Source organism: Geotrypetes seraphini, chromosome 4, assembly GCF_902459505.1.
Source record: "Geotrypetes seraphini chromosome 4, aGeoSer1.1, whole genome shotgun sequence".
NCBI classification, from domain to species: Eukaryota; Metazoa; Chordata; class Amphibia; order Gymnophiona; family Dermophiidae; genus Geotrypetes; species Geotrypetes seraphini.
The window spans coordinates 289,846,733-289,871,848 of NC_047087.1; the positions used below are offsets into that span (position 1 = coordinate 289,846,733).

Sequence of the window (25,116 nt, forward strand, 5' to 3'; positions counted from 1 at the left end):
TAGGTCCATCCTGCTCAGCAGTCCGCTCCCGCGGCGGCCCATCAGGCCCATTGCCTGAGCAATGGTCTATACCTATCTATACCCCTCAATCCCTTTTTCTTCTAGGAATCTATCCAAACCTTCTTTGAAACCATTTAATGTTTTCTTGTCTACAACAGCCTCTGGAAGCGCGTTCCATGTATCCACCACCCTCTGAGTGAAAAAGAACTTCCTAGCGTTTGTTCTAAACCTGTCCCTTTCAATTTCTCTGAGTGCCCCCTTGTACTTGTGGCGCCCCTTAATTTGAAAAATCTGCCCCTGTCTACTTTTTCTATGCCCTTCAGGATCTTGAAGGTTTCTATCATGTCTCCTCTAAGTCTTCGCTTCTCCAGGGAGAAAAGTCCCAACTGTTTCAATCTTTCGGTATATGGGAGATTTTCCATTCCCTTTATCAGTCTAGTTGCTCTTCTTTGTACTCCCTCAAGTACCGCCATGTCTTTCTTGAGGTACGGTGACCAGTACTGGATGCAGTACTCCAGATGCGGCCGCACCATTGCACGATACAGCGGCATGATGACTTCTTTCGTCCTGGTTGTAATACCCTTCTTAATGATACCCAACATTCTGTTCGCTTTCCTTGAGGCCATGGCGCATTGCACCGATGCCTTCAGTGTTGCATCTACCATCACTCCCAGGTCTCTCTCCAGGTTGCTGACCCCTAGTGGTGTTCCCCCCATTTTGTATGTGAACATCGGGTTCTTTTTCCCCACGTGCATGACCTTGCATTTCCCCACATTTCCCCATGTGTAGGGAAATAGCACATAATTTTAATGAAGGGCTATATGATGCCAAATAGCAAAAAATGTTGAAGAAAAAAGAGTGATGTATGTTGGAAGGGCTGTGGTCAGAGAAACAGTGTCCCATATTTTGGGAAAGTGCCCAGCTATAAATGAATACTGGTGATTTGTGCAAAGGGTAATCAAGAATGAACCCAGGAGTCCCTGGAGTTAAAACCCAGCTGTCTGCTTACCTTTCTTATGAATTGGGGGAGGAACCTCAGGTTCAGTTGGCTAAAAAGTTGATTCTTGCTAATAGGAGAACTCTACTGGTCATTTGGAAAAGCGCTTTGCCTCTCATAATTAAAAGAGGATGATCTGAAGTGTATTTCATGGTGAAAAAGGAACATCTGTCAGCATGGGTGAATGGGAGAACAGAGAATGTGAGAGTGGTGTGGGAACCAATGTTGAAGAGCTCAGGTGTTAAAATTGTGGTAAGTCCAGAGTTCTTCCTGTGGACTGAAATGAACTATACTGGAGCATGAAAGGGGAAGTTGTTGGAAATGGATGGGGTAGGTTTATGTTTTAGTGGCTTCTTATCTGCATAGATGCTTGCAAGTGTTACTTGAAAAATCAATGCAAATTTGTTTACAAATAGAAAATTGATGTTTTGAAGTCTTACCTCAATATCGTGAATAATTTTGGGATAAAGTGCTCTGTAAAAGGAATTTGGCGGGGTGGTTCCATCTGGAGGCTTGTTTTTAAATAGATACTGACCCCTGTAAAGCAGGAAATATCTAATGTCAATGTTTTGATAATGCGGCATAAAGTAGTCCCCAAAAAACATACTGTCAGTCATTTAATGTATTTTAAAATGAACACTAAAAGGCAGGTATGAAGAAATGGCTGTATGTTAAAAGTCATAATATTGTTCAAATCATATTTGGTGGGGTTTTTTTTTTTTAAACAAATGCTGAAAATTCATGGATCAGATTGGTTAATCATTACTAACTACTTATAATATAAAGTACTGGCCTTTTTTCCAGCTCAACTGGAACCAGGGATGGGATCTAGTGCATTGACCCTTCATTCACAACTACTTAAGGATTTTATCTACTAAAACCCTTCCACTGTTTCCAATTTAGTCACTGCCAGTACTGGTGTTATGGGAGGTGCAAACTAAGCACCCTGGGCCACCATGCTACAGGAGGACCCCAAACCTAGCTAAAGCTGAATAAGATGCTATGATAAGCTCTGTAGACCCCCCCCCCTACTACATTTCATCCCTGGGCCCCAGCATATTTAACACTGGCCTCAGTCAGTGTATCATTGATTCTGAGATTTGCCCACCAGGTTCACTTTTATTGATTTCCTTACCACTGTCTCTACCAAAAATTATGATGCTACCTCCACAGCATCCCAGCTAGGCCAGAGTGCAGGTGATCAAGCATCAAAGTGAAGATGATGTTCTTGGAAATAAATAGCACTTTCTACTGCGCTTATGGGCTGGATCAAAATCTATAGTTTCATAAATCAATGGAAAATGACAGCAGCTTTTTATATTGCCCCCAGTGTTCATATACCATGAATTCACTATTTAACAAAATTTTATTTATTTAGTTTGTTCCTGGATAATAACCCCCCCTTTACAAAACCGTAGTATGTTTTTTAGCACCGACTGTGGCGGTAACAGCCCCAACGCTCATTGAATCCCTATGAGCATCGGAAAAGTTACCGCTGCGGCCGGTTTTGTAAAAGGGGTGGGGTAGGGTGGTAAGTGTTCTTTCTCAATTTCCTATGCCAGAAAAGTATGAAAAATGGCTATCATTACCCTCAAGCTCTAAATCTAATCCTAAATAGGCTAAGAGGACCTGCAAAGAAAGTGGAAGTAGTTGGACCGTTGGGAAAAAGCGATCACAATATGATCAAGTTCAAAGTTGAAGTAGGAATACTGAAGGGAAAGAGAACCACAGCGACAGCTTTTAACTTCAAGAAAGGAAACTATGAAGCAATGAGGGTAATGGTAAGGAAGAAACTTAGGAACAGCTCAAAGAAATGGCAGACTGTAGAGCAAGCCTGGTCTTTATTCAAGGACACGGTAAGCAAGGCGCAAAATCTGTATATCCCCAGATTCAGAAAAGGGTGCAAAAAGAGCCGAACAAAAGACCCGGCGTGGATAACTAAAGAAGTGAAGAAAACGATAGGTGATAAGAAAAATTCTTTCAAGAAATGGAAAAAGGGCAAAACCGAGGACAACTGGAAAGAACACAGGAAGTATAAAAAAAAATGTCACCTCGTGGTTAAAAAACAAAAAGAGAATATGAAGAGAGGCTAGACAGGGAAATTTCAAACCGTTCTTCAGATATGTTAAAGAGAAGCAGCCGGCTAGGGAGGAGATGGGACCGCTGGATGACGAAGATAGGAAGGGAGTGGTGAAGGAGGAGAAAGAAGTGGCGGAAAGACTAAACATGTTCTTTTCATCAGTATTTACAAAAGAGGACACATCTAATATACCGGAACCTGAACAAATCTTCAAAGGAGGCCAAGCAGAAAAATTAACATCCATGGAAGTAAGCTTCGAAGACGTATGAAGGCAGATAGAAAAATTAAAAACTGACAAATCACCGGGCCCGGACGGAATCTAACCTAGGGTACAGAAAGAACTAAAGGAGGAAATAGCGGAACTACTACAGCAAGTCTGTAATCTATCCCTGAAAACAGGCGTGATCCCAGAGGATTGGAAGATAGCCAATGTTACGCCCATCTTTAAAAAGGGATCAAGAGGTGACCCGGGGAACTACAGACTAGTAAGTCTGACCTCGGTTCCGGGGAAAATGGCAGAAGCACTGATAAAAGATAGCATCGAAGAGCATCTAGAAAGGAATAAACTTATGATAACAAGCCAACATGGCTTCTGCAAGGGAAGATCGTGTCTGACGAACTTATTGCACTTCTTCGAAGGAATTAACAAACGGATGGACAAAGGGGGCCCCATAGACTTCCAAAAAACCTTTGACAAGGTACCCCATGAATGCCTACTTCGGAAACTGAAGAACCATGGGGTGGAAGGAGACGTACACAGATGGATCAAGAATTGGTTGGTAGGTAGGAAGCAGAGGGTAGGAGTGAAGGGCCACTACTCGGACTGGAGGAGGGTCACGAGTGGTGTTCTGCAGGGGTCAGTGCTTGGATCGCTGCTATTCAATGTATTTATAAATGATCTAGAAAAAGGGACGAAGTGCGAAATAATAAAATTCGCAGACGACACCAAACTATTTAATGGGGCTAGGACTATAGAAGACTGCGAAGATTTACAAAGGGACCTGAACAAACTAGGGGAGTGGGCGACGAGACGGCAGATGAAGTTTAATGTAGAGAAATGTAAAGTCTTGCACGTAGGAAACAGAAACCCGAGGTACAGCTACACGATGGGAGGGCTGTCATTGAGTGAGAGTACCCAAGAAAGGGACTTGGGGGTAATAGTGGACAAGACAACGAAGCCATCGGCACAGTGCGCAGCAGCTGCTAAGAAAGCAAATAGAATGCTAGGTATAATCAAGAAGGGTATTACAACCAGAATGAAAGAAGTTATCCTGCTGTTGTATTGGGCGATGATGCGCCCACATCTGGAGTATTGCATCCAATATTGGTCGCCGTACCTAAAGAAGGATATGGCGATACTCGAGAGGGTTCAGAAGAGAGCAACATGCTTGATAAAAGGTATGGAAAACCTTTCATACACTGAAAGATTGGAGAAACTCGGGCTCTTTTCTCTGAAGAAGCGGAGACTTAGAGGGGATATGATAGAGACTTACAAGATCATGAAGGGCATAGAGAAAGTGGAGAGGGACAGATTCGTCAAACTTTCGAAAACTACAAGAACTACAATGCTAGGAAGTTCTTCTTGACCCAGAGGGTGGTGGACACCTGGAATGCGCTTCCAGAGGGCGTGATAGGACAGAGTACGGTTTTGGGGTTCATGAAGGGATTGGATGATTTCCTGAAGGAAAAGGGGATAGAAGGGTATAGATAGAGGATTACTATACAGGCCAAGACCTGATGGGCCGCCGCGTGAGCGGACTGATGGGCATGATGGACCTCTGGTCTGACCCAGCAGAGGCATTACTTATGTTCTTATGCTTTTGTGCCCAGGACAAAACACGGTTACAACACGATAGTGATATTTTGAAATTTACCTTTTTTGCAGAATATTCCAGATTGATTCCAAGAAAGGGGCCTTTTAACTAAAGCACAAATATCCGGCAAATGCATTTTGCTATTTATGCGGCCAATTTATCAAGAGAAGAGGAAAAAAGTACTCCATAAAAGCATCTGCTAAGATGTGGAATACTTACAAAGAATATTTCTGCATACCTGTTGGAGATCAAGACAAACCTTGGGCACTTCACTTCACATGCAAGCACTGCCAAAAAAACTCTGGAAGGTAAGACAATTTTGTTTATCACTAGGATGGCAGAATTTATCAAAGGTTTAAAAAAATATTTTAATTTTAAAATTCTCAATGTTATTTGAAAATATACATATTATATATGAAATATGTTGTGAGAATCTTGTACACATTAGTCATAGGTAAAATTAATTTGTTTTCATTACCACAATTTCATTTTGTTCTTCTACAGGATGGTACAGTGGGGGAAAAGAGAGCCATGAAGTTGGCTACCCAACAATTTGGCAAGAACCCACTGACCACTTCTGTATGGTGGACCCTTCCAAATGTCAAACTGGCAAGAATGCATCTGCCCCACACCTGCAATTACATATCTGGATATTCCTTCATCCATCACCCCAGTGCCCTGAGTTCCCCATACCTACTCCCCCAGAGACAGCATAGCTGTCTTCATTAGAGAGAGGCAAATCAGAAAGTGAGGGAGACGTAGATCCAGTTTACAATATGAGTGGTGCAGCTGATGAGAGAAACGTATCGAAACCAAAAAGATCTTAACGACTTGATCAGGGATCTTGGTCTTACTAAGTCCAATGCCGAGCTTTTGACATCTAGGCTCAAGCAGTAGAACTTGTTGGCTGAAAAGTGTGCTAGTCACATATCAGAGGAAGCATCACCAAGCTTTTTCCACCTCTTTCACCCATCAAGATGGGCTCTGTTTCTGCCACAATGTGACCAGTCTGAAGCAATTGGAATCTTCTGTAACCCGAAAGAGTGGCGTCTCTTTATTGACATTTCATCCAAGAGCATCAAAGCCATGCTGCTCCATAATAGGAAGAAGTACCCATTTCTTCCACTGGCTCACTCAGTGCACCTCAAAGAGGATTACAACAGCATCAGGACCTTACTAGGCACCTTGAAGTATAATGAAAACAGTTGGGAGGTCATCGAAGACTTCAAAATGATGGCATTCCTAATGGACCTTTAAGGCAGTTTACTAAGTTTCCTGCTATCTCTGCCTTTGGGACAGAAGGGACAGAAAGGCTTACTACCAAAGACAGGACTAGCCACAGCTGAATGAGCTCTCTGTGGGGAAAAGCAATGTCAAATGGGAACTACTGGTGGATCCCTGGAAGTTGCTGATGCCATCACTGCAAATTGGGCTTAATGAAACAATTTATTAGAGCTCTAGATAAGGAGTCAGCAGCCTTCAAGTATCTTCAAGATATCTCCCCTAACCTATCTGAGGCAACAGTCAAAGCTGGTGTCTTTGTCAGACCACAGATAAAGATGATCCCGGAGTGCAAGGAACTTTCCAATAAACTAACTAGCAAGGAGAAAGTGGCTTGGAACAGCTTTGCGCAGTGGTTTGGGGCTTCCTGGGCAATCAGAAGGCCAAAGACTATGTAAAGTTGGTTAAGAATCTGGTGAAATATTACAGGAAAATGGGCTGTAGGATGTCTCTCAAAGTCCAAGTCCTTGATGCTCATCTTGAGACATTCTAAGAGAACATGGGAGCATACTCAGAGGAGCAAGGTGAGTGCTTCCACCAGGATACATTGGACTTCGAACACCACTACCAAGGACAATATAATGAAAACATGATGGGAGACTTCATCTGGGGACTGATCCATGAAAGTGGCTTACAATATAATTGCAAATCTCGAAAAACTACTCACTTCCAAATCTTCTCTGGTCATCTTTGTATAATTTCAGTGTAAATACATGTTATCAGTGATTCATATATTGCTTTTTATGACTTTATAAGAATGAAACAATGGAAATTCAGTGTTTTCTCATTTTAAATAGATAAATTGCTAAATTTGACTATCCTGGTCATAAAAGCAACGTTTTATGGAAATAGCAGACATTTTCTATACTTTTAAGGCATGAGCAATTAGGAAATTACACTCACTACCCAGGGAACAAAAATCGTGTTATATTTCCAAAAATGAAAACTTAATTGGGACAGGCATTCTAAAATCATATGCATGTCACAGTAATACTAAAAATCAAAGCACACTGGCACCTACTGAAGTTAATCATTTTGTTTTGGTAGTTTTCAAAGAATGGAGTTCATCATCATAACAAGAAAATTATCTACCAGATTTTGTTCAGGCAGCCACTTTGTTTTAATTCAGTTAGCTTAGTGGGGTTTAAAAAGGGTTTGGATAATTTCCTAAAAGAAAAGTCCATAAGCCATTATTGAGATGGCTTGGAGAAATCCACTTCTTATTTCTAGGAGAAGCAGCAAAAAAATAAATAAATCTGTTTTACTACTTGGGATCTAGCTAGGTACTTGCAACCTTTATTGGCCACTGTTGGAAACAGGATACAAGGCTTGATAGACCGACCTTCAGTCTGTCCCAGTATGACAATTCTTATGTTACCTGAGAGCATAAGTGGGCTTATTTTCCCCAACATTCCCAATAAATATTTATCATCTGTATCTACATATATTGGGTATAATAATCCAGTAAATTTATATGTTTTGGTTAGCATGAAAACCAGGCCCTAGCAAAAAATCAACAAGGATCAGTTGCCAGCTCTCTTGCCTATAAATCAGAAGACTGAAGTTGATTTCTACAGCAGAATGAAAAGTGCAGTACTGAGGAGTGTGTCATTGTATTATGTGCTGTCTATTAGATAAAAGTCTATTCTTCATATCTATTAAGATATATCAAAGATACTGTATTATCTGAAAAAAATGTGAAAATAAAAAAGAACAGTAGACTATTTATTGGGACTTCTGGTCTACATGCATTTTTTATAATTAAGTTTGTAACTCTTAAAGATAAGAAATAATTGAGAATTATTTAGTTTTATATTCTGTCCTCCCAGAAAGCTCAGAATGGGTTTACAAGTTAACATAAAGAGTGTTAAACATACTGGAGAAGATGCAGTTAATACACTGAAGGAGTAACAGTTAACATACTGGAGGAGTGATCAATTAAGAGGGGAAACAGGTTAACCATATTGGAGAAGTTACAGACATGGTGTTTATACAGATATCCAGGTTACAGTTAATTGACACAGAGCTAGGGATGATCTGAATTAGTGGTGCTGCTGTGCTAATAAGCATGGAATTTGAGCATATAACTACTACTATTAATCATTTCTGTAGCGCTACTGAAAAGAAGGTGCATCAATACATTGTGCTCAGGTGGGGGCATTACAGAGGGCAGTGGCGTACCAAGGAGGGGCAGGGGGACGGTCTGCCCCAGGTGCACGCCCCAAGGGGGTGCACAGCTGGCCACCCATCAGGGAATAGGCTGCCGCCGAGGAAAGGCTACCACTGCTGCCATCGGGAACAAACCCGCGCCGAGTTCTCACTCCCTGCTTTTCTTCCCCGTGGGGACGACCAACTCTCGCTACCCGACATCAATTCTGACATCAGAGAGAACGTTCTGGGCTAGCCAGAGGGAGGGAGGGAGAACTCGGCGCTGGCCTGTTCCCGATGGTGGCAGTGGCAGCCTTTCCCCAGCGGCGGTGGCAGCGGCATGTTTCCCAATGATGGTTGTATGGGGAGGGCAGCGAGAAAGAAAGAAAGAAAGAAAGGGGGGGACAGGGAGCCAGAAAGAAAGAAAGAAGGCAGGGTGAAACAAAGAAAGAAAGAAAGAAAGAAAGAAAAAAAATGGGGCACAGAGAGAGAGAAAGACAGACATAGAGAAAGAATGGGGGCATGAAGAGAGAAAGAAAGAAAGGGAAGGGTGAAAGAAAGAAAGAAATGGGGCACAGAGAGAGAGTGAGAGAGAGAGAGAGAGAGAGAGAGACAGACAGACATAGAGAAAGAAAGGGGGCATGGAGAGAGAAAGAAAGAAGGGGCAGGGTGAAAGAAAGAAATGGGACACAGAGAGAGAGACAGACATAGAGAAAGAAAGGGGGCATGGAGAGAGAAAGAAAGAAGGGGGCAGGGTGAAAGAAAGAAATGTGGCACGGAGAGAGAGAGAGAGAGAAAGACACAGAAAGAAAGGGGGCATGGAGAGAGAAAGAAAGAAGGGGGCAGGGTGAAATAAAGAAAAAGTTTGGGGAGGGAATGAGGTCTGGAGGAGAGGAAGCATACAGGAGGCTGAAAGAAGGGAAGAAATATTGGATGCACAGTCAGAAGAATAAAGTGCAACCAGAGACTGATGAAATTACCAAACAAAGGTAGGAAGAATGATTTTCTTTTCAATTTAGTGAATAAAATGTGTCCGTTTTGAAAATTTATATATGCTGTCTATATTTTGCACTATGGCCCCTTTTTCTCAATATGTGATGTTCAAAGTGCTGAGAGATGTTTACAAGTATACGTGGAGAGAATTGTGAAGTGGATGGATGATCATGATTTGAAATTAAATGCTAATAAGACAGAGGTGATGATGGTGAAAAATCGATGGGACAATTTTGAGATAGATAAGGTTTTTGTGATGGGAGAGCGATTGGAGGTAAAAAAAAAGAGATGACAGTTCTAGGAGTGTGTTTGGATAGATATTTGACTATGGAGAAACAAATATTGAAAACAATACAGGTGGGATATATGCAGTTAAAGATGTTGTATAGATTGAAGCCTATGTTGCCAAATTATGATTTTCGAAGTGTGGTACAAGCATTGATCTTGAGCAGAGTAGATTATTGTAACTCATTATACTTGAGAGTTGCAAAAGTGAAAATGAGGCCATTACAGATGTTGATTAACTCTGCAGCCATATTGATCACAGATACTTCTAGAACAGTGGTCTCAAACTCACGGCCTCCCGGGTGCTATTTTGTGGCCTGAGGTCTTGTACCCGACCTTGCACTCTGGGCAGGAAGAGAGGCGCAGGCGTCAGCTGACTTGCAACTTCCTGCAGCCGGGACTTTTGCCTTCACGTATCCGGCAGATATGCAAAGGCAGGAGTCCCGGCATATGCGGATGGCTGCAGGAAGTTGCAAGTCAGCTGACGCCGACACCTCTCTTCCTGCCCAGTGTGCAAGATCATGTACAACACCGTGGCTGCAAAATACAGGTACTGCTGGACAAGGTGAGGAAGGAAGGGAGAAGGGGTACTGCTGGACAGGGGGAGAAGGGGTACTGCTAGACAAGGGTGAGGTAAAAGGAAGGGAGAAGAGGTGCTTCTGGACCTGGCAGAAAGGGAGGGGAAGGAAAGGTGCTACATACTGGAGGGGAGGGTGAGATAGTGCACGAGGAGAGAGCATGTTGGGTTGGGGGATGGGAAGGAGGGATGCCACTGAGGGAAGAGGCAAGCACAGAGAGAGAAAGTGTGCAGGAGGCAGAAAATGTTGGACTCATGGAGAGGGCAAGATGGATGGGGAGGATAGAAAGGAGGGAAGGAGAAATGTTACACTGGGGAAGGGAGAGAGGGCAGAGAGTGAAAAGGTGGACTCATGGAAGGAGAAAGAGAGAGAGAGAGAGGTTGTTTGGTTGAGGGAAGGAGGAAAAAAATGTTGGACTGATGGAAAGGAGGGAGAAATGTTGGACTTGGAGGGGGGCCAGAAAGTAGGAAGAGAAGGAAGATGGACTGCAAGGGGCAGAAAGGAGGAAGGGAAAGAGAAATGTTACACTGGGGAGAAGGAGAGAGACCATAGAAATATGGAGGGAAGGAGAGAGAGATAGGAAGGGAAGGTAAGACATGGAAATGTAGATTTTGAGAGGCAGAAAAATAGAAAAATCGAATGTTAAGTTAATGCTAAAGACAGTGAAGGCAGACAGTGAAGACGAACAAGACGACCCTGGAAACACAGTTAAAAGCACAGAAAAATAAAGTCGCCAGTCAACAAAGGTAGGGATAAAGATTTTATTTTCAATATAGTGATTGAAATGTGTCAGTTCTGAGAAAGGAAAGATGTTAAACTTTAACTGTGAGCGCCACAGAAAAAATAGGGTACTTGGAGGGCTGCAGAAAAAATAGTTAATGTCTTATTAAAGAAATGACAATTTTGCATGAGGTAAAACTCTGTATAGTTTATAAATCTTTCCTTTAACAGTTATAATCAAAAATGTGGCTCTACAAAGGGTTTGAGTTTGAGACCATTGTTCTAGAATGACTCGTATAACACCAGTATTGAAGCAGTTGCACTGGTTACCAATACACAAAGAGTCCAATTCAAAATTCTTTCCATAATTCATCAAGCTTTGTACCAAGTCTCTCTTGGTTTTTTTTTTTTTTTTTAAATCTATCAGCCTAAAAGAAGTCTGAGGTCAGAAAACAATATGAAATTATGTTTGGAAGGCAATATATTAATCTCCCACATTAAAATTGGTGCAACTAATCATATTTTTCGTCCATAAGACGCACCCTAGATTTAGAGGTAAACAAGAAAAAAAAAATTCTGAACCAAATTCTCCCTGGCAGGCTCTGTATCCTGTCCCCCCCCCCTCTGGTGGTCTAGTGGTAGGCCGGGACAAGGCGGGTCGGTACAGTGCACCGGGCGGGCAGGCATAGTGGCAGACAGGCAGGCCTAGTGACAGGCAGGCAGGCAGGTCCCATACCCCCCACGTACCCCCCAGTACCTTAAATCATCCCTCATGTACTCTCAGTACCTTTTTTAATCATCCCCCCATACCTTTAATCATACTCCCTGTACCTTTAATCATACCCCCCATATGTACCTTTAATCATAGCTCCCCTTGTACCTTTAATCATAACCTCCCTTTGTACCTTTTTTATCATGCCTCCTCTCCCCCTTTGTACCGGTACCTTTTTTATTTTTTAAACCCGTATTTTTTAAAATTTTTCCTTCCCTCTCTCAACGGCTTCGTATTATTTTTTGGGCAGAAGGTGCACGAGTCAGGAGCACGGAGGTCAGGTGCGAGTTTTTCGTGTTCCCGCCTGGCCCTGCACACTTTCTGAATGGCTGCCAGCAGTTTTCGCGAGTCCCACGAGAACTGCTGCCAGCCATTCTGAAAGCGGTGTGGGCCCAAGCAGGAGCATGTAAAGCTTGCCCCTGACCGCCGCGCTCTTGACTCGTGCGCCTGCTTCTGGGAAATAATACAGAGCCGTCGAGGGAGCGATATATGTTAGCCCACCAGGCTTGGAAAAACATATGGCAGCAGTGGTGGCGACGAAAACGGCGGCAGGGGGTTTCTTTTGTAATTGTATGGGGAGGGGGGCGGCGAGCGGTCCTGAAAGGTGGTGTGGTGTGGGAGGGGGTTTCAATTGTACAGGGGGAGGTTGCCGACGGGTGGTGTTTAACAAGGCGGTGCAGATGATGCGCGTGGTGGGGAGGTGTTGCAGCTATGCGGGGGATTCAAATTTTTTTTACCTTTGCTTCATAAGACGCACCGAGATTTCTACCCACTTTTGGGTAGAAAAAAGTGCATCTTATGGAGCGAAAAAAACGGTATGTTATCTGTAGCAGGTGTAAAGCTGTGGAATACCCTGCCAGGAATTCTGCGTTTATGTGCTGCTAGAATGAATTTTAAGAAAATGTTAAAAATTCAACTGTTTATGAAGTCTTTTTTGAGTTGAAATTTTATATTCAAACTGGATTTGAAAATTTCTGATGTTTAAGAGTGTTGTTTTTTTTAACAACTGAATTATGTATGTTTGTTTAACATTTTATGATTGTTACTATGGAAACCGTATAGGTAATATACGGTATATACATTTTTAAATAAATAAATAGTACTAATTATAATGCAATTTCTTTCATTCATTTTTCATGTACCCACAATATAATCTTATTAATTCATAATGGTAACCACAAAATTAAGAAAACGCAAAGCACACTATATGCAGAGAAAATGTTAATTATCATTTATATTTGTTTTATTTTTCAAAGAGGTCAAGGCAGATGTCTTTAAAATATGCAATCTCACTTCAGTAACAACTATAGAAAAATAGACAAATATAGTGCAAAATATAGATAGCAGACTATAAATTCTCAAAACTGACACATTTCAATCACTAAATTGAAAATAAAATCATTTTTCATACCTTTGTTTGGTGATTTAATTAGTTTCTGGTTGGACTTCCTTCTGACTGTTCATCCAACATTTCTTTCTTTCTGCCTCCTGCATGCTTCCTCTCCTCCGGACCTCATTCCCTTCCCCAACCAACATCTCTCTCTCTGTTCCTCCATGAGTCCAACTTTTCTTCCTCTCTCCTCCACCCCTATTGGAAACATATATCCCTTTCTCTCCCTCCTCTGTTATGATCTTGCATCTCTCTGTTCTTCCTCAGGGTCCCCCACCCTGTCTCTTCTCTCTGCATCTCCCATAGTTCAGCATCTGCCTCATGTCATAGAAACATGATGGCAGATAAAGACCAAATGGCCCATCCACTCTGCCCCCTTTGGTCCAGGCCTCTGTCTCTGCCTTTCTTCTTTCTTTCTGTCTCTCTCACTCTGTCTTCCACCTCCCCAGGACCTGGCATCTCTCTCTCTCCTCGGTTCAGGGTGTTTCCCCTCTCTGCAGTATCTTTCTCTCCCTCTATACCCCTTCTAGTCCAGTATCTGCCCTGTCTTCCCCCTCCCTTTTGGTTCAAGTCTGCTTTCCCGTCCCTCTTCAAGGTCCTTTTCTGTCTCTGTCTCTCCTCCTCCCTCCCTCCCCCATGTCCAGATCCAGCATCTCCATGGCAACCTCCATCCCGCCAGGGCCCTTGCAACAGGCACAGCCTTACACAGTGCTCAGGTAGGGGAACTACAGAGGGAATGTCCCACCAAGCAAACGCCAATGGAAGAGGAGGATGGAGAAAGGGGAAGTAAACAAAACTTCCACTTGTGTCCGCCCACCAAAGTGTGCCTCCAAACCCCCTGCTAAAGACTCACCTTTGCAATCTTCAGTGGCATCATCAGCACCACTCTGCTGCAACCTAGATGGGAAAAAAAAAGGGGCAAACCTCCAAGCACTTTTGGCCAAGCAGAGAAGGCACCAACTAGAAAAGTTTTTTAAAAAGTTACAAAAAAGATGAATTCATACGCCCTTTCCCCTGTAATATCAATCATAGCCGCTCATGTATGTCATGTACTTCCCTCTCCCCTCAACACCAAACTCGCGCACATTCTTCTTTTGAAACTCTCCCTGAGTGTAGAAACATACCAATCATACCACAAAGTCACTTTATACCATGGATCTCAAAGTCCCTCCTTGAGGACCGCAATCCAGTATTGAAAGCAGTGCATGCACATAGATCTCATGCATATTCATTGGGGAAATCCTGAAAACCCGACTGGATTGCGGCCCTCAAGGAAGGACTTTGAGACCCCTGCTCTATACTGAGCAACAGATGCTCTTCTGAGCTCTTAACTCCCACGCAAAAACAGACTCCTGCCGTAGTGTCCTACTTCTTTTCGAATTGAGTGGCTATCTACCACGCATGCCTGACAATGTTTCCCAATTTGTTTGGTGGAGAGAAGCAGAAAGGAGGTGTTACCGGAAAAGCAAGAAAATACAAGGACCAAGTGAATTGGAGAGATTCGTGAGCTCCTCCTGTAATAAGACCGCTATTGCCAGTATCGTCCTGTCGACTAGATTTTGAGGGGTAGTTGTGGCTTCACTATTTAACAGTGCCATTCCAGACAGTCTGTCTGAATTTCAAGCCTCATTCTGGGACTCAGCATTTTTTATGCAAGATGACAGCTGGGCGCTCACTTAAATTAGCTGGGCGGAGCATCGGGCTAAAAGATGCTAGGGAGAACACAGCAAATACCTAGTCGCCACATCTACTCTGTAGAATATGTAAAGGTATGGACAGTAGATCAAGTAGATGCTCTACAGATCTCTTTGGGAAGAACTGCCTGGAACGCCACCCTTAAAGATGCAACATTTCTGGTCGAATGAGCTTTGACATAAATAGGTGGCTGTTTGCCACAGCCAGTGTATGTTGACAAAATTGTCATGCAAATCCATCTGTCAATAGAAGCCTTGGAAGCTGGTCTGCCTAGTCTGGACTGGTTAGCAGAAAAAGACGGTTGGAAAGGTGAGACTCATTTGTCCTTTCCAGGTAGTGGAGAAGAACTCTTCGCACATCTAGCCTCTGCAAAATCTCATTCTGCTTGTTTGAACCTGTAGGATAAAAATCAGGTAAACAAACGTTTTGATTGACATGAAAAGCTGATATAATCTCCAGTAGGAAAGAAGGGACTGTGCACAGAGAAATCCCAGCCTCTGAGACCCTTAGGAAGGACTTTGTGCAAGAAAGAGCTTGTAATTCCAATGTCCATTTCGCGGTGACTATCGCCACCAGGAATACCATCTTTACCATTAGATCCAGAAGAGAAGCCTTGAGGAGAGGCTCATTAGGAAGATGGGCTGCGACCACCACATCACCTTGGTGAAGGTGTGTGGGGTTGTTGCCAGACCAAAAGGCAGGGCTGCAAACTGAAAATGTTGTTTAAGAACATGAATTCTCAAATATTTCCTGTTGTCCTCCTCTAGTCATGAACTTTGCACTCATATCTTTCAACTCCTCCCCTTCACCAGTGGAGAATAGCTCCCTCCTTCAGTTAATACCAAAGCAATCAAACTCCACTGAAACAGAAGAAAGCGAGAAGGAAGAATATGAGGAACTTCCCTGGAGACTCAAAATTAAATGTGAAAAACTAATTTGCTACACTACCTTAAGATCCACACAATGCAACTTAATAAAGATGTCTAACTCTATGAAGGAATGTATCTCAGAACACCACTCAAGGGATCACATGAGCTTTCACCCCGATTTTCAGTGGTAATGGTTATCTTTCATCGACCAAACCTTCATTTTACGATCTACTCTTACGTAATTAATTTAATCATGTTCTATCTTACTTCCTTTTTGAACTTTTCAAAATCAAACTAATTTATAATTTACTTTTTAAATATTTTCTTTTTCTAAAAAGTTTTTCTTTTTAAAAAACTTGATACCAACATCAATTTTCTGCTGGAAGACCAACATCTATTTAGTGCCAGGGAATAATGGGCTTTACTCACGGTGACGGGTCAAAAGCGCGCGAGGACAAAGGCGCGCTGACAACCGAGCGCCGACATCTGAGTGCAGGGCTTAATCGCGCCGAAGAAAACCCGTATTTTAAAGGGCTCTGACGGGGGGGGTGGAACCCCCCACTCCACATTATAATGAGGGGGGTTACAACCCCCCAAACCCCCCACAATGCCAGCACAATCTCTATTAAGTAAAGTGGGGGGGGGGGGAATTCCCCATCAACACCCCCGAAGTCCTTTAAAATACAGTTTTTCTTTGGCGCGATGAAGTCCTGCGCTCAGTTGTCCGTGCGCCTTTTTCATTACGCGCTTTAGACATGAACCGTACTCACAGTGCTGCTGCTGCTGTTTATGCCTGCCAGTATCAGCTTTGTTTCAACCTAACTGAAATGGAGAGAATTTTCTGCCTCAAATACTGTGGAACAGTCCAGACCTGGAAATCTTCGGGCTGCCAATCGAACTGGAACTGATTGAAGGCTCAACCCCTACAAATACTTGCAGTGATTCATACAGGGGCCCCAAGTATGTACTCAAGTTTCTAATAAATCAGAAGGTGAGCAGGCTTCCAGGGGAATGGACCCAGAGCCTCAAAGTAACACAAAGCAGGCTGGCTCATCATGTACATCTAAGGGTTGCCCTGAAAGCTGCAGTTTGCCCTCTTGAAGTCTGCATTCTCTCCCAGGCAGAGTAGCACCAAATATGGGGTCCTCTGGCACCAATGCCTCCTGAAAATAGAGTAAAAAGACCCAAAAATAATAAAAACTGAACAGAGCACATCAAAACACCTCTTCTTGGTTCAATGTCAGAAGGAAAAACTGAAGAGGGAGCTATACTCCATTGTGAAGGAGGAGAACAAAAGATTAGGTTCTTACCTTTGTTACTTTATTCCAGGTTATTTCAGTCTACTCGCCAGGACTTTGTAGATAGCCTCAAACTTCAGAGACTTAAACCCCTCCCCCTCATCACTGTGCCAGTGCCTCAGTTCCTCAGTCAGTCTTAAAGCAGCCAAGAACATCTGTAGAGGATAACAACAAGAGAGAGGGGAATTGGGGAACTCCCCGGCAAATAAATCAATTCTGCTCAGAAGAAATGCAAAACAGCAACAATGAAAAAACAAAAGAACAGGTAATGAAACATTAGAAACCTGAACTACAAAATAGTGCTAAAGGGAGAAACAGCCTGCACTGACAGAAGGGGGCATCTGAATCAGGGACCCCCAAACCAAACTAAGTGCTAAACCCATTCTGATGGCACTCTTATAAAGGCTGGTCAGAAAACAGAAATCCAGCTTACCAGTACTGTACTTGTAAAGGCAGACGATTGGTGAATCAGCAAGGTATAAGGTGGGTTCCTGAAATAAAGTGTGGATTTACAAGAAAGAAGGTAGCAAAGGTCAGATCCTAATCTTTCATTCTTGTGCAATCCCACTTTATTTTGGGACCAGTGGGAGGTAACAGTGCAGTCCTGAAAAATCAGGGTGGGACTGATGAGCCCGCTGCCAAAACAGAGGCACCAAAAGCAGCATTCTGCTTGGCTACCACATCGATCCTGTAAAACTTGGTGAATGTATGCAAAGAGGACCAGGTAGTGGCTCAGCAAATCTCATCCAGAGAAACAGCCGATGAGACTGCCCAAGAGGACGAAACACCTCTAGTTGAATGTGCCCACACTGCGAGGGGGGGCTTCTTTCCAGCCACTATGTAAGCTGTGGAAATGGCCATCTGAATCCACCTAGAAATGGTGGCCTTAGAGGTCGGCCTACCTTTGTGGGCAGGACCAGCCAGAACAAACAGGTGGTCAGAGGTGAAACTCGCTGGTGACCTCTAGATACCGCAACAAAATCCTGCGCACATCCAAGGACCACAACACCTGGTCCTGGTCCCGCGAACCAGAGGAAACAAAAGCAGGAAGACGGACTTCCTGCTTCACATGGAAAGTGGAGACCACTTTTGGAAGAAAAGGAACAGTACGCAGCATCACAGAGGAATCCGTAATATGCAGAAAAAAATCCTTGCAGGAGAGGACCTGAGGTAATAGCCACCAGAAAGACTGTCTTGATTGTGAGATTCATCAGAGATGCCTGCTCCAGAGGCTCATACGGTAGATGAGCCAGAGAGCAAAGGACCAGATTAAGGTTCCAGGTTGGACAGGGAAGGTGCTAGGGAGGCCTAAATCGCAGAGTGCCCCATAGAAAATGAACTACATCCAGATGGGCTGCCAATGAGCCCTGTAAAGAAGGAGGGCCCAAACATGAAAGACCGGCAATCTTAACCCAGAACGAAGCTACCGCTAGGCCCTTCTTCAGACCATCCTGCAGAAACTCCAGGACCCAAGGAATCAATGGGATTGTAAGCTCTTTTGAGCAGGGACTGTTTTCTTCTTCTTTGTGACTTTGTACAGTGCTGTGTACATCTGGTAGTGCTTTAGAAATTAGTAGTAGTAGTAAAGACAGGTCTCCCTGTCTCAGGGTACACCAAGCCTAGTAACACCTCCAAGCCTTTGCACAGGCCGCCACTGTGGACTTCCTTTTGCTGTGAAGCAACATGGCAATCACAGCTGAAGAATAGCCCCGGCTAGTTAAGACCGCACACTCAAGAGCCATGCACTCAAGATCCTGCATCGCAATCGGACCTTGCGTGAAGAGGTGAGAATGGCAAGGTACCATGGCTGCCTTGGCCTATCAGGTGCAACCAGAATCACCGGACCTTCATGGGTCACAATCTGCCTTAACAGACGCCCCTATCATTGGCCATGGAGGGAAGACATAGAGGCAACCTTCCCATGGCAAGGGCTGAACCAGAGCATTCAGCCCTGCACTGCTGGTCTCACAACGACAACTGAAGAATCTATTGGTTATCTTGGCCACAGTTGTCATGAGGTTGAACGTGGGGCACCCCCACTGATCTACTATGCACTCAAATGCTCTTTGGGACAGGGACCACTCTCTAGGGTCCAGCATCTGACTAAGAAAATCTGCTTGAACGTTGTTCACTCCTGTCACATGAACTGCTGACAGCACCACAAGGTGTCTCTCTGCCCACCAGAAGAGAAGCTGAGCCTCCATGCTCAGAAAGGGACTCCTTGTGCCCCTCTGCTGATTGACATAAGCCACTGCCGTGGCATTGTCCGAGAGGACACGGACTGCTCGATGATGGAGACAACCCTCAAAGCAAAGAAGAGTCAGCTGAATCGCCTGAAGCTCCAGGTGGTTATCAACCACTTGCACTCTGAGGCGCCCACTGACCCTGAACAGGGATAGTCATACACACTGCTCTCCAGCCTTTTAAACTCACATCTGTAAACAATCACCCCATTCGAGATCTGGAGGGGAAGGCCCCTGGAAAGTGAGAGGGTTCGCAACCACCATGCAAGACTGTTCTGTGCCACAGTCGTCCAGCGCAGAGGTGAATGTAACGGGTCCTACTGGGGATTCCAGAGTGAAAGTAGAGCATCCAGCAGAAGACGGGCTCTGGCCCAAGGGACCACATTGATTGTTGCCATCCTAAGTCCTCAGAACCTGAAGGTACTGCCATGTCATCGGAACCAGAGTGGCCAGGTCCCTGACAACCTGTCGAAGCTTCTCCTGATGGGAGAAAGCCAGGAAACCTTTGTTCTGGCCCATATGAAACAAAACTCCCAGGTATTCCAGATCCTGCATTGGTTCAAGATGATTCTTTCTGAAGTTGATCATCCAGTCCAAAAGCTGCAGCAACTGCACCACCTACTGAACAGTCAGACGCCCCTCGGACTGCGAGGGAGTTCTCATCAATCAGTTGTCCAGATACGGATGAACCAGGACACCCACTTTTGTGAAGGGTCCTGGGTGCCATTGCCAATCCAAAGGGCATTGCTGCAAACTGAAAATGTTTAAATTCAAATTGGGAAAAATCCAAGATGGCCGCTGCAGGTGCCGATTTTGACTAAAAATAGCCCTGAAGAAATCACAGGAACCCTCAAAAAATGGCAATTTGGGGATTTTAGAGATGGGGAGGGGTAGGGCATGCAGGGAAACCACCCTAAACTCCCTTTTTAAGACCCTCCAAAATCGCTGATTCAGGCTGTCAGCCTGTACTCAGTGTGACATGTGCTGAATGGAAAGCACTGCAGACAGAGCTGAAACAGCTCACATGAAGATCCTTTGCCTCAATGAACTGGAAATCTGGATTTCAGATCTTCTGACTGCCCCACTGGACTGATCTCCATAGTCAGAGACCTCTGCCACCATCGGACATGCCGCGTAGATGCCTGGTGGAGGAACCCATTCTGGCTCCAATCCAGGTTGTGCCTCCATGGAACCGCTCATTCTGCACCGTTGAAAATCAGGGGTGGAAATTTAATGGCGACACAAGAAACTATTTCTTCACCGAAAGGGTGGTTGATCGCTGGAATAATCTTCCACAACAGGTAATTGAGGCCAGCAGCGTGCCAGATTTTATGAAAAGATGGGATTGGCATGTGAGATCTCTTCATGGAGGTAGTTAGGGGGTGGGCCTTTAGTGTGGGCAGACTAGATGGGCCGTGGCCCTTTTCTGCCATCATGTTCTATGTTTCTATGTTACTCACTAGCGGACTAACCGGGAGTGAGCAAGCTCTCAAGGGAACGGTCTGAGTCCTGATCTGATGTGCAGGCTGTCTAGGGGGCTTACTGCCAAGCAGGAAACCCCCTAGAAGCAGACTTTTTCCAAATGCCTGCAATCTCCTGCAGTCAAGGATGTCCCCACAGGGAACCTCCACTACACGAAGGCAAAAACCGCAAACGCAAAATACTGAAATTCCGTGAAATGAAACACAAATAGAAAAGATAAGCTCCTACAGCCTGGCTTGTAGGAAGAAAGACTGAGAAACTGAGGTACTGGCAAAGTGATGAAGTATGAGGAGGGGTTTAAGTCTCTGAAATTTGAGGCTTCATACAAAGTCCTGGCGAGTAAACGGAAATAACCCACTGGTACCGGAATATAGTGGGATTGTACAAGAAGCTGAAAGATATGATTGACACCCTTCTGCAAGTTGTTTGCGAGCCGGGATTGATCACCTAATGTATGGACTCCTGTGTATATGTAACGACAAACATTTATTGCTGGAGGATTAAGCTGAGAGGATGTTTTCAATAGAACTATTTTTTGAACAATGCACAGAACTGGAAAATTTAAGTTGAACAGTTGTTCTTGGGAGGATTTTATGGTAATGACTGGAAGTGAGGGAGCAAATGAGTACTGTATAGCACCATATGAAAGCTTCTCTCTCTGAGGCTTTTCTTACATCACAGTAGATTTTTATTTGTTTATTGGAGTTTAATGAACCACATTTTTTTAAGAGATTCACCCAAGGTGGTGTAAATATATGAACAGCACTAAGGCTAGATTACTAGAAATCGGCCACTAATAAGTCCCAGCCCCAAATAATTTACAAGCTAGTCGAGTTGCTCAGATAATGGCTGATGATGTGAGTCAGCCGAGGTCACGAGAAAAACCAGTGTGAGGAAATGAGATTTGGAATTCTGGTTTCCCTGGTTCTTAGCCTACTTCTCTAACTACTAGGCCATTCTTTTTTGATCAAATATTTCATGTGGTTAATGCAGCTTTAAAATATTCATTTCCCAGGTTAGATATTCTGCTACTGAACTGAGTAAATGGCAATCACTTAATGCGGTGTAAAATATTTAATTCCTCATCCTGAAGTTAAGAAACTACCCAACACGGTGTGTAAGCTAGTAAACCCCACCATGGGTGTACTAATTACCATTCTGACTGGCAACCTGCCTTGACAACTGGAGACAAGCAGAAAATGCTTTTGAGTGTAATCCTGGCATCAGAGAAATATTTTCCCTGTCTTTTCCCTCTTCTCCCACAGCTCTTGATTATAATATAATTAATGTCCCAAAGTCTATGAATGTGATTTTCGTTGTACATCAGACTACATTTTGAGGAGGATCCATTACAAAACAAAAGTGATGCTATGCATGTTCTCTATACATATTTATACAGTTAAGTGGAAAGGTGAAAGCCTAATGATAAATTGTTAAAATGAAGCATCAAACTGTGAGAAACAAAAGCATTACATGAATGTTTAATGTGTAATTTAAATCTTGACAAATAAAAATGGAGTACAACAGTCTTGTAACCATCATTCACTGAAAGCATTTAGTCAAAATTAGGTAGTCCTCCCCAATTAATATTTATTGTGGGAATGCCTGTATTCATACACTAAGGTTGCATTTCTACAGATGATCTACTTGCAAAGAATATGCATGGTACATGAAACTGAAAATCCCCATGCTTACCAAAGAATTTTGCCCTCTGTTCAATTGCAGGTAAGAAACTATTACGGTATTTCTCTGTCTTTTTGAACAGTTATTCATTTGAAGATTTACCTCTTATTTTATCAATTCCTTTAAAACATTGTGATTTTTCAATATGCATAGCAATAAGAGAGTAACAGTACAAACTGTGCCAATATGATGAAAATTAACCCCAGCATTATTTCAACTATCCAATTCAGGCTCGTTATCCAAATCCTAGGTATTTCTTAGAGCAAAGTGTCAATCCCACTAAATTATATGATGGTTTTGTAAGCATCAGCTTTATTAGAAATTAAACAAATATAGATGTGCAAAAATATACAGTAATTTGCTAATACCTATCATGTCAAATATTTTACATTTCATTTAATGGAATATTAGGTTCTTATCTGAATAATCATATTTCTGGTAAAGGACATAGGAATCTGTACTCTAGGTGAATAACCTCTGGTCATGAGGTGCTTGAAGAAGGATGTCAATCACAACTTTCAGCACCCTCCTCCTTTATCAGTGGAGTATAGTGCCCAAAGCAATCAATGTTCACTATAACAGAAGAAAGTAGGAGAGGCACAGGGAACTTCCTCCCCCAACCCCTCCCCCCAGTACATTTCTGTTCTGCTCTATAACCTATAAAAAGAACAATAATTAGCATGAATTAACAATATAGGTGTACCAAGGAACCATCCTGAAGTGTGCAATTAACACAAACACACATGGAGCTCAGGAAATCAACAATTTATTGCTTTATTAACCATAAATGATTACATGTTCTTCCAGCTGACAAAAGAAAAATCCAGTTCTGGACCATATATTTATCCGGGCAAGAAGCATGCACACTGAAAATTGACAGGGTGGCCAATACAGACTCCTACGTCCTTTAACAGAAAGATTATCCATGTAATAATCTACTCTTCCATTCTGTAGCAAGGACATAGGAGTCTGTACTCTAGGTGACATACCAAAGCAGTGGCACACACCTAGGGTGGGACAGATAAACCTGTCCACAAAAGAGGACCCAACATCAGCATCCTCCCAAGCTGCTACGTCCACTTTGTTGAATCTTGTAAAGGTATGGAGAGTAGACCAAGTAGCTGCTCTACAGATCTCTGGTTGGCACTGCCGTGATCTCCGCCTAGGAAGTTGCCATATTTCTAGTTGAATAAACTTTGAGAGAAAGGTGGCTGTTTGCCACAGGCTATGTACATCAACGAGATTGCCATACAAATCCATCTGGCAATAGATGCCTTGGAAGTTGTTCTGCCTTGCATTGACTGACTGGTTAGAACAAAAAGACATTCAGAAAGATGACAGTCAGTGGTCTGTTCCAAATAGCGGAGTAAAACTCTCTGTACAACCAGTCTCTGCAATACCTTATCTTACTTTGCTGAACCTTTAGCCTGAAAGGTGGGTAGACAGACTTCTTGGTTGACATGAATAGCTGAAACAACTTTCGGCACCTCAAAGTCTAAAGCTTTTAAACGATTGCAGTTGAAACAGAAAGGGATCCCTGATTGTCAAAATTTTAAAAAATCAGTAAAGCTTACCAGGCCTATGTTTCCAGACAGATTTCCTAGGGCATCAGGCCGCCAAGTGGTATAAATTATTATCTGACTATTTAAATAAGAAGCCAAAAACTAGCCTATAAGACATTTGGAACATTTGAGATAAAGCAGGAGATTTCTGCTACTCAATGGCTACTCAATGGATTTGGACTTGGAGGATAAGATGTACAGCATCAGCATCTATGAGACATCTATGAGACCTGGTTCTTCTTGTTACATAGAGTTTTTTGGACCCCAGATGCTGGCATAGTCATCTTGAAATAGGGACACTGGATCATTTGTTGTTCTATTGTCCTTTGATATTCAACTTTTGGAAATCAATATGGGAACAAATTAATTTGATACTGGAGTCTTCGATTCTGATGTCCTATGAGGTGGTAATCTGTGGGACATTGTTGTAAACTAAACCTCCATTAGAAAGGTATAAAAGCAGACTCTTTATCATTATGACTGGGATAGCCATGCAAATGGTTACCAAGAACTGGAAAAATTGAGACAGACTTAATTTCTCCTTTTGGTGGGAAACTTTATGTTTATGCTATAAATGTGAAAAAATGAATTCAAAAATATCGTATAATAATAAACTATTTAAATTAACATGGGGTCTATTGACAAATTTTGTTAACTCTGATTAGTTGGATTATGCCTTTATTTCTCCTTTTTGATTTACACATCCAGGAAGGGTGGGAAAATGGGAGGGGGGTAATATATTTTGTAATATTCATTGATCGAAAACAAGTGCTGTTTATGAGTGTTTGATTGATTGTAAGTGTTGTCTGTGATGTTAATTTTATGTATAATTTAATGCACTGTTCTTGAATTGAAAATTAATAAAGATTTATTAAAAAAAAGAAAAGAAAAAGAAAAGAAAGTACCGTGCAGAGGACAATTACTGCCTCTGTGATCCTGAGGTATGGATCTCTGTATGAGAGTGCCTGAAATTCCGATACCCTTCTTACTGAGACTATTGCTACCAGAAACACTGTCTTCACCGTCCAGAAGAGACGCTTCTTGAAGGAGCTCAGGACAATGTTAAGATTCCATGATGGAAAGGACTGGAGTAATAGAGGCCACAATCTGAGCGCCCCCTTTCAAAAATCTGGCCACATCATGATGAGATGCCAGCAAACCCTTTCTCACTCGAGCTCAGAAGCACGAGAGGCCAACCACCTGTACTTTGAGAGATGCCACTGCCA

General features: G+C 43.0%; 1 protein-coding gene across 25 annotated transcripts in view; it reads right to left on the reverse strand.

Moving 5' to 3' along the window:
* BTRC (beta-transducin repeat containing E3 ubiquitin protein ligase) overlaps positions 1 to 25,116 on the reverse strand; it is a 488,395-nt gene that overhangs the window by 88,644 nt on the left and 374,635 nt on the right. For all 25 annotated transcript variants that reach the window (XM_033943132.1, XM_033943124.1, XM_033943120.1 and 22 more), the window contains one exon: positions 1,438 to 1,534. In XM_033943132.1, the coding sequence (XP_033799023.1) occupies positions 1,438 to 1,534 (97 nt within the window). The remainder of the gene's footprint in view (positions 1 to 1,437; positions 1,535 to 25,116) is intronic.